This window comes from Zingiber officinale, chromosome 8A, assembly GCF_018446385.1.
Source record: "Zingiber officinale cultivar Zhangliang chromosome 8A, Zo_v1.1, whole genome shotgun sequence".
Lineage (NCBI taxonomy): Eukaryota > Viridiplantae > Streptophyta > Magnoliopsida > Zingiberales > Zingiberaceae > Zingiber > Zingiber officinale.
The window spans coordinates 9,854,241-9,864,868 of record NC_056000.1 but is presented as its reverse complement, the minus strand read 5'-3'; the positions used below and the strand labels follow the sequence as shown (position 1 = coordinate 9,864,868).

At 36.2% G+C, this 10,628-nt stretch overlaps 2 protein-coding genes across 5 annotated transcripts; both read right to left on the bottom strand.

Moving 5' to 3' along the window:
- Positions 1 to 145: 145 nt before the first annotated feature.
- On the bottom strand, positions 146 to 8,949 carry LOC122012345 (NAC domain-containing protein 86-like). 4 transcript variants are annotated; one of them, XM_042568845.1, is made up of 5 exons: positions 8,728 to 8,949; positions 5,272 to 8,533; positions 1,668 to 5,158; positions 1,252 to 1,529; positions 146 to 676 (listed from the first exon to the last, which is right to left on the bottom strand). In XM_042568845.1, the coding sequence occupies exons 3-5, from the start codon at positions 1,822 to 1,824 to the stop codon at positions 356 to 358; spliced, it is 756 nt and encodes a 251-aa protein (XP_042424779.1). In that variant the 5' UTR covers positions 1,825 to 5,158; positions 5,272 to 8,533; positions 8,728 to 8,949; the 3' UTR covers positions 146 to 355. The 4 variants fall into 4 exon arrangements, with proteins under 4 accessions (XP_042424779.1, XP_042424781.1, XP_042424780.1 ...); XM_042568847.1 differs by lacking the exon at positions 8,728 to 8,949 and having other exon boundaries at positions 5,272 to 5,394; positions 7,363 to 7,866; XM_042568846.1 differs by lacking the exon at positions 8,728 to 8,949 and having other exon boundaries at positions 5,272 to 5,330; positions 7,363 to 7,866.
- LOC122010495 lies at positions 7,867 to 8,361 on the bottom strand. Its single transcript, XM_042567033.1, has one exon. It carries the CDS (start codon positions 8,359 to 8,361, stop codon positions 7,867 to 7,869), a length of 495 nt encoding a protein of 164 aa, XP_042422967.1.
- Positions 8,950 to 10,628: the final 1,679 nt, after the last annotated feature.

The window sequence follows — 10,628 nt, the reverse complement described above, 5'->3', positions numbered from 1 at the left end:
CAAGTCATTATTAGTGCTTAACACTTTGTGATTGATCCTTGGGAATTTTCTTGGAATTTTGAGAAGAAAAAAAAAACATGAAAACAAAATACATTACATATAAAGAAAAGAATATATATAACTTGATTTATTAGTTAGACCACATTGCGACAGTTTGGTTCACCCACCAAACAAAAGAAAAAAATTACATAAAAATAAAAATCCCAGTGATCGATGAACTCAAACAAGCTGAGTAAATACAATAACTTAAAATGATTTCTTTTCTTATTTAAAATAATTCCCCAAATCTTGATATAATAGAGTATGAAATTAGAGAGCTCATGATAATTAATTAATTAATTAATTAATCATATTATTAGTTAACAGTAGCCACACATGAAGGGGCCTGTTGTTCTTGGGCTGCCTCGTTGGATAGATTTGAGCACCAAGCGTCGTCGGTGATGAACTGCATCCAGGCGTCGTCTTTGTCGTCGTCGTCGGCGCACGAGGACGATCCGACCGGCATGTCGATCGGTGATGCTGTCTCGTACCCAACGGATGCAGTAGTGGCGGCGACGCTAGTCATGGCGGCGCCGGAGGCTTCCACCATGCTCGTCAAGCTGCACTGGCCATGAATCTCCTCGACGTCGGCGGACACCACATTCTTCTTGAACACTCGACACAGCGCATATGAATCCTTAAGACGAAGAAGGAATAAGTTGATCAATACTTCAAAAATAAAGTAAAAATATATGGAAGTGCTTTAATTATGAGAAGAGGAAGGAAGCTCTCTCGGAATGCAGCAAGGAATAAAGTGGAAAGCCACCTCGCATGCACCGACACCGTTTGGCTTCCTTTCATGCATTTCTATGTACATTGAATATTGTGTAATTAATTAGCTAATGGTGATAAATTAGGATAAAGTAAGTCTAATGTCTGACAATTACATACATATATTAATCACGTAATTAAGTGCAAGATAAGAGTGCAAAATTTTTGTCTTCGATGCATTACATATGGACAAAAAGAGAGCAACCGCCACTATGTTTAGCTTTGCATGCATGCAACTTCATGCACAACCCACGTACCCTCTCATTTTTTATATTTCATATTAAATAATAAAATATTTGGGAAATTTGGAATTAGAAAATACATATGTAATCTAGATTAATTGAAGATTTGAGAAATTTGGAATTAGAAAATTCATGTAATCTAGATTAATGGATGATTTGGGTATAATAAAGAGAAATGAGTATGTATATACTTACGCACCTGAAGGCCCATTGTATCCTCGCACTCTTTGTCATCAAGGCGATACTCGTGCATGACCCAATCGGTCCTCGTGCCTTGAGGAGCTCGACCTCTATAGTAGACTAGGGTCTTCTTCATGCCAATGGCTCGATTTTGATGGCAAACTCGCCGGTCCTTTCCGGTCGACTTCCAATACCCTGCTCTTGTTGCACGATTTGTGCGAAATCCGTTAGGGTATTTTCGATCCCTTGGTCCAAAAAAGTACCATTCGGGATCTCTACTCGGTAAAAATGATTTTTCTGTGGAAATAGAAATCTAATATCATAATTAAGTTAAAGAGATGTAATGGATCTAAATGTAAACAATAATGCATCCATATATATGAATATCATACAAGTCGAAAAAACAAAAAGACTAATATAGAAATGCACATGAACCTGCAAGTTCCCACGGTTCGCACTTATATAAATCCACCTCGGGGATGATATCGAGTTCGATCTTGAGGCCATGAATCTTCCTCTTGAGGTAGTAGTTTACAAGCTCTTCATCAGTCGGGTGAAACCTAAAACCGGGCGGCAAACCCACCGGAGCCATCACCAAAGGATTATGGTACTAATTGGTTGAACTCTCTGCTGCCGTCACCTTCCCCCTTTCTTTCCCCTTGGCTCCTCGACGATGGCTTGCCTAAGGCCACCACTCCCTCTCACTTAATGCATTGGGGCTTTGCCTTTTGTCCACATTAAGAAGATTCTAAAGTACACTTTATTAGATTCCTACATAAGCTTGAGGCTCTTTACAACTTCTCTTTACCGGCTACACTTTTGCTTTGTCATCTCTCTGCCTTCTTGTCTCTAGTTACTCACAATTATTTGACTTGAGTCTTATTTGAAAAGTTTCATATATTCCTATGTAGCGTAACTTAATAGATTGATCTTTTATTATCTAAAATTAGCTTGTTTTTCTTAATTAACACTACTTTTGGTAATTAACCTCACTTATCTGTCACATTATATTGAATTAGATAAGACCCATTTGTGTTAAGAAAACTAGAAAAGCAAAAAAAAACCATGTACGTATATTTATTGTGCAAAAGACAACAAATTTCTCCTATCCTGAAGAGGTTGTGAGAATTAAATATTGTTTAGTAACTTAGAACCAGACGTCCACACCGTTGAAATAATAGGATGTTCTCAGAAGACACTAAACTGAAACCTTCTACAAAGAGCACTCGTTCCAAGTCATGTTAAGATGCTCTTTACAATTGCTTGACATTACAAGAGCAAAATGGAAGAATGTTGATGATGCACCTTTAATTGGATGCCAAATGATATTGGGCCCCTTTTGCCGCTGAACTTAGGGGGTGATGACCATCAGCTATCCTAAGCGCATAAATGCATTGTTGACACAGCTAGTTTTTTTTTTGTGTTAACAGACATACAAAGATTAAGACAGTGATGTAAAAAACCTTTGAATACACATACACAATATGACAAGTGTAGTGCAAAACAACATATGAACTGGTGTGTACTGGCTTTAGAGATCGTGAAGAAGAAGAGAAAACTGAGGCTAAGACAGCTTTAACTCGTTCTGCTTTCAATCCTGAGAAGCCTCCCTTTTCTTTTTGTAATGATGTCTCTAACTTTTCATGAGCGAATCAGAAGAGAAACCATTAAAATGGATACATGAGCAGTCTTTACAGGTCTTGGGATGCATTAAAAAAGCACAAAGAAAACTGAAAGAAAAGACTATCTATATCACGTTCTCATCCAGGCTTATGTTAGCCTAAACATTTTTTTTCTTTTAGTTTTTTTTTTTACTTTACACTCTGTACTAATTATTAATAATATTATGATAACATTCATATTAAAAACTAAAAATATCGGCAAATTTTACTCTAACTGATTTTTCGGGTTCAATAGATTGGATCTACAGACAACAATGAGCCACAGTTAGTTGGATGAACATTCACAAGATCTATTTGTGTGACATCCCATATTTGAGAATGAAAGTCATTTGATCTATCTAATTACATGGTAATTAAGAAAAGGCTATCACCCAACTCCTTCCTAATGCCACTCTAATTTTTTTTATTATAAACACTCCAGACTATCGAACCTATCAAAATAACTTGTCGAATGATGTCAACTAATATGATTGGTGGTGCTCCAATTGAAGGATATCTAGTCAAGAGATTAATTCACGAGACCGATCTTGAGGAATCAATCAACATTAATAATGTTGGCTCCTACCTGGACCCGATTCAGGGATGGGGGTTCGCTCATGTTCTTCGTCCAATCTCCCTTTTGCTTAAAGTGGCAAACACGAATATATTAGGGGGACTAACATTAATAATCGCCTTCGCAAAATTCTTAATTGAGAGAGAAGAAAACTGAAGGCAACTTAATATTTTAGATGATAATTAATTCAGCCTAATTATACATTTCAGTTGATTATTTTATTTTATTTATTTTTCTAGGCTCCAAAATACATGTGTTGAACTGAAATCCCACCAACAAACTACTAGTTCTACTGGGGAAATAAAGAAAGGAAAAAAAAAAGTAGCTCCTCATTTTTATAGAAGCAAACCTGCAAAATCTCAGACATGCCTTCTAAATTAACATGTCATTTTTAATACCTCAGAGAACAGTGTGAAGAGATGGCTAGAAACCTTCCAGATAGATTGGAATAAAGCAAAAGGCACACAATCAGTGATCTGTTTTCATGCATCTCAATGCAGATTGTCTTGTCTTAATGTGAGTAAAGTGGTTTACAATCAACTAAAGAGCTTCACACTTGAAAAGAATGCATCATGGCCAGTGGTGTCTTATTTAGAAAGAAGCAAAGGCAAGCAAAAATTGTATCAAAGGAGGGTGGGACCACCAGGCGAGGAAAAGAGTGGCCCATGGCTGCAAGGGACGAGCCCTGGGGTCACCCCTGCACCATCACCCTTTTCCCATGATGGAGGCGTAAAGACTAAAGAGCATAAATATGCAGACAACTTGTCTCACTTGAGGCCTGAGGGTTGGTGTGCCATGTACACGTAAGCATATTTCTTTTTGGACTGACAGAACTGGTTAAACTGGAATAATTTTAAAAATAAAAAGAGAAACTATACGTCGTTGATATATTTCATCTTATTTAGTTGATTCTTGATGGAATTTTGATCAAATTTGCTTTTTCTCAACGTTGATGGATTTCAGACAAAAAAAAAAGACTAGCAAAAGGAGATGGGTTCCTGGCCTCGTGTAAATATTCATCCACTTGAACTCTCTCTTTACTTCTCTTCCAAAATCTATTCTAGTTTCTTTTTGTCTTTTAAAGGGTAAATATAACATTCTTTTTCTTTTCTCACCGTTTCTGGATTTTCTTCCCTAACCTTTAGTAAGAATACAGATCTCTTTTAATATGAAAGGATATAGAGATCCGACTCTCTCTCTCTCTCTCTCTTACTGTATTGCCTTTATCTTTTACTCTCCTGTAATAAAAATTGGAACCAGAACCCTTCTCTTTCTTTCTCTCTATCTCTCTTTTTGGTGTTTTCCCTTCATTTTCTAACTTTTAGTAACTTAAATCTAGTTTGTTTATTTTGGGATTGAAGAGGTCGGCAAATCAAAAGTTGGAAAAAGAAAAGGGCCTGCAAGGTGCATTTTGATGTTCCTCTTGACAAACCGTGCAAGTTTGCAAGGATCTTGAATTTAATAGAGTTGAAGACTGAAATAGTAACCAAAGAAAGCACTTGTCTGTACTCCTTTGTTAGATTTATTTTGGAGTGTTTTCATTTGGGAATTGATTACTTTAAAAAAATGAATGGAAGCAAAACAAATAAACGAGTGAAGTTAACCTAGATTATTACTCATGTCAAACAGCACACCCCTCTTTTTCGTAATTGCAAGCACCCTCAGCGTTAATAAGGGACACCAAAACCTACCTGCAAGGTTGCAATTAAATCAGTAGCAAGGTTAAAATTTGAAAAAATTGCATTCAGAAATATATTATAGGCCTCAATATCAAATATTCAATCAGAAAGTCAAAGTAACTTACTTTTGTTTCTAGCTGAGAACCTTGAGATTCAAGAACTGGATCAGGATGATCTTTATTTTCTAAAAAGAATATTTATAAATTTAAAAATATGGATTTCTTTATCTGGTTGAGAAGAGACGAGAGCTGAAAGAAATTAGTATATAAAAAAAAGAGGATTAGTTTGTCAAACATATTCCCACAAGGATCACAGCAATCAATGCAATTGAGAGGTTTGAGACCAAGGGAATGACTCAGCTGGTAATGAGACATGCTTCTTTGTTAACAGAAGACATGTTAATGACAAGTAATAATTTTCCTGGAATCAGTTTTACCATCCTGAGATTATTACAACCATAAAGCAGTAATTTATCAGCTAATCTCAGTAAGCTTCGGAAGTATAGCAGTGACTAATTATTATTTTGTGTGAGATCATACCAAAAGAGGATCACACATGCAATTTATTGTATTGTATTAAAACATGGGAAGGGATTGTTATTCAAATATTCTATTAGTCATATGAAAAGCGTAGAAAGGCATATATTGATTGTCAAAAGAGAATGGCAGAAATTTTTGAAGTATAAAGGTATCAATATATACAACAGAAATCAACACAGAACCAAGACAAGGAAGAAATAATTTAGGCTGAAAAACGAGATGTCAATTATATCAAAAATCCATGAGTTAACTGTCAAAAAAAATTTATTTAGAAAAGGAATTTACAAGCATTTCAACTAATACCAGGACCTCTAGCATATAAGACTTTCTCAAGCATAATAATCTGATTTCAAAAAATAGTTCAAACCTAGGAAATAAATGAAATACAGGGTCATGAATAACCGGGAAGTCAATACATAATCGTGGTATCTTCCATATTCTTGCATACACTTAGAAATACAGGGTTGACTACAAACCAATTTTAAGCAGAAATACTGGTTCGGTAGTGAAATAAGATACTTTGAGTAATGACATCATTCCAAGAGACTATTCTAAACTTAGCATTATCATATAAAGTTAGAAATAATGCACTCAAAGATACAGAAACTAAAGCTCAAAAGTAACATAAACTAAGATTTTAGAATCTTGTAATGGTGAATAATTCTTCTCAGTAAAAACTCTATCATATTCATCTTCTTTACATATACAGTGTGTATAATGTAGTTAAAAAACCCTTCTTGACCCACTCCACTAGTTCCGATACTCAACTAGAACCCATCAATTATTTATTTATTTATTGCATCTATAAGAACTACCTAGTTCACTCCTCAATTATTTTCTGTCCACCAATTTTAACTAGTTACTAGCTTCGGTTGTTTCACAAGTGAAGGATACAGTGTCCTATTCAGGAAAACAAATGCAAACAAGAACAAACACATTAAACGCTGGATATGTGTGCTTCTGCATGCACACTACTGACAATTTGACGTGTTTTATTGATCACTGAAGGCACATAAGGGTAAAACTGAGATAAACCTGCTTCAAAATCAGATCTTTCAACCATTTCTAACATTATGGCTCAATCTCTTGGTTGCAGATGATCGATGGATGCACTTTGCAGGCTTAAGTAATCACTGATTTGCTGTAGCTTACCAGAACATATAATAACTATCAAGTGTTCCTTTTGTTTAGTCAATGTTAGCTTTCTTAAGAAATTAAATAACCAATATAGACCAACTATACCATGATTATACAACTATCTGATGATTTCCATGGAAGTGGATGATGCTATTTTTCATCTAAAGCTATGATGATGGAACAATAATTTTTGAAAAACCAAAATGTAATTACTTACATTGTATAGCAATTTCATCATTCCCAGATAATATTAGTTCACACATGAACAAATATTGCCTGCAAATTTCTGATATGAGAGCATAAATCTAAACTACCATTGAATTAATATTTCTTTTTATGCTATCAGTACGCCATCAATAGCACAATTAGCAAGCCATAAATTATTGCTAGTAATAGACAGATTGCTTATTGGGAAATATGAACAAGTGTAACAGAAGTAGTAAATACATTATGCGAAACATTAAAAGAACAAAAGAAAACAATTGACATCAAATTTGAAGCAAGCACTTTGTAGAAGAAAAATTTTAAACAAAATCCTACCCAGCGAAGGATCCGTTTTTGACTCCCCATCAAACTGGATAACCAATTCCATTCTAAGAATGCACTTGAGAGCTTGAACCTTTTGATATAGAACTTTCAGAACCTTGCTGCCTTAAGAGCACTGTGAGACTTTTTTAGATAGCCTTCATTGACATTTGACAGTCCACAACTAGAAGACTTCAGCTTCAAAGAAAGACAATACTTTCTGCATTATCTAAATTTGACGCTTCATAAAATTGCTGTACTTCATAAAAGTTCTTTTTTCCTAATTCTCACTTTCCTTACCAGCTATTGATCTGAACATAATTCATTTTCTCGTCTCTTTTTGAGATGACCAAATTCTTTTTCACAAAATTTTCAGCATTGGAACATTTAAGAATTTTCCCTTGTGAGTCATCACTTGTCCTAATTCTCATCACATGAAAATTATGTGAATTTTTGTGGCAGACAACGACAACTTCACCATCATATAGAACCTTTTTTTTCACAAAACATAAATGCATTTTACTTATTATTTGAGATTGTAGGCAAACTATTCATTGTGCGATGCAGTTTCTTAGCTAGTTCTTCATCTGTTTCATGGCTCCCAGCAGGATGGCTAGTCTGATAGAGGAGTTTTATTGGGATCTGTTTCTTACTCACTTTGTTCTGGTTTGCACAGATTTTTCTAGAATTTCTCTTCATCGTAATGAAGTCCAGAAATAACAATGCATTCTTGGCATCAGCTTTTGCCTTTGTAGCTGCAGCTGCTTTCTCAATTGCATTGTTTCTAGCTGCCACAGCAATTTCAAATGCAGCCAAAGCTACTGACTTGGACACCTCGATGATCTTTTCTGGAGTCGATCCTGGGGAATTGACAACATCACGAAGCCGGGCATCAAAATCACCCCAAACAATAGGAACAGGCGGCATAAAATTGAATTCAGAATTCTCCTTCCTCAGTTCAGCAAGCAGACGCTTACGAGGAGGCAAATGATTATGAGCACCAGAGGACTCCATTCGATTCACCCTAACAACTCAATAACTATGAATATCAACGTAGTTATTCAAACCTAATCTTTATCACTCTGTACTGTACGGACTACGGACAATTATCACTTTCTACCTTTCTAGAAATTTAGGTCTCAGAAAACGTCCCATCGAATCGCATTTTCCAGTCACAAGACTTCACCTATCCACACGAACAAGAGAAAAGATAGTAGTGAGCTTCGAAATCAAGGTTACTATCCAACAAGCTGTCGAAGCAAGAAGTATGTTCATTTTGGGCAAATTACCAACTCAAGAAAGAAGATTTATGGGAAATCTAGCTAATTCTAATACAACCCATCAGAGATCATCCGTTAAAACAGTAAGAACGCATTTTACCAGATCACAAGAACGCAGTTGCATGATTGAATTACGCCGGGCCCAATTGATTACAAACTCAACGAACCATATCGACGCTAAGCAGAGGATTCGGCTCAAGCATCGACATAACTACCTCGGAGGTGGCGGTAGCCATTAGGGTTTCCGAATGGGCGATTTTCGAAGGAAGGCTACAAAAAGGGAGTGATATTTTCTTGCAAAAGAGAGGAGAAGAATAGCTGAATAGAAAGGCAATTTACCAAAAACGTATCCAAGTTTTTAAATTTATGAGAATGAGCATGTTATATTGTTATTTATCAAAGATGTATTTTTTATAGTAATTTTCTCATTTTACCTTCTTAATTATTTTTCTTTTTTATTTTCTCTATTATTTCTCTCTCTTCTCTTTTTTATCCTCTCTTTTACACGTTAATTTTTCTAAAAACATTTTAACACTTCTTAGAAATTTAAATAAACAATGGATAACATATTTGAACTCCTTACAAACCTAGAAATTCACCAGAACTAAAATGGATGTAATCAGATTTCTCTAGGTCCATTAAAATGGAGCAACAGGAAGGGCGAAAGATGTGTGTGGCAGTGACATGGTAGAATAAATCTGCTTTATGATTATATGTTTTAAAACTTTACATGTGAATCTTATTTTGCTACATGATGTTTTTTTTATGGTGCATACTCATTATGAACTTATGATTCCATGTTCCATGTTAGTATGCTTTATGATAATAGACATGCTTCTATGATAACATGAAATATGAAAAATGATTATTAGGTTTTATTTATTTACTTCCATTGCCATGTACGCATGTATGTATGTTTTATGTTCTATGTTTTAAGTAACCTCGTCCTTCGGAAGCAACAGAGGGGCGGGCGTTACAAACATCGGAAAAAATTTAGCATCAGGGTCGACTCTTGCCAAAGCTGATTTCATGCTAGTGTTTGAGTCAAATAAATATGTATTGACAAAAAATAGTCAATTCATAGGTAGAGGCTACATGAAAAATAATCTATTTAAAATGAATGTAATGGTTGTACACTGATATGGGTTAGGTTTAGTAGGTCCCTCGTGAAAAGAAGAAAGGAGATAATGGAATCTAGGGGAGTAGGCTAGTATCGACCGAGATATACCTCCAGGGAGGTAGGCCAATATCAGCCGGGATATACCTCAAAGGAGGTAGGCCAATATCGATCGGGATATACCTCCAGGGAGGTAGGCCAATATCGGCCGAGATATACCTCAAAGAAGGTAGGCCAATATCAATCGAGATATACCTCAAGGGAGGTAGGCCAATATCAATCGAGATATACCTCAAGGGAGGTAGGCCAATATCGGTCGAGATACCTCAAGGGAGGTAGGCCAATATCGATAGGGATATACCTCCAGGAAGGCAGGCCAATATCGACTGAGATATAACTCAAGGGAGGTAGGCCAATATTGACAGAGATATACCTCCAGGGAGGAAGGCTAATATCGGTCGAGATATACTTCCAAGTAGGCAGACCACTATTGACCAAGATATACCTCCAGGGAGGAAGGACAATATCGGCCGAGATATACTTCCAAGTAGGCAGGCCAATATCGGCCGAGATATACCTCAAAGGAGGTAGGCCAATATTAACCGAGATATACCTCTAGGGAGGAAGGCCAATATCGGCCGAGATATACTTCCAAGTAGGCAAACCACTATCGACCAAGATATACCTCCAGGGAGGAAGGCCAATATCGACCGAGATATACTTCCAAGTAGGCAGGCCAATATCGACCGAGATATACCTCAAAGGAGGTAGGCTAATATCGACCGAGATATACCTCAAAGGAGGTAGGCTAATATCGACCGAGATATACCTCCAGGGAGGAAGGTCAATATCAGCCGAGATATACTTCCAAGTAAGTAGGCCAA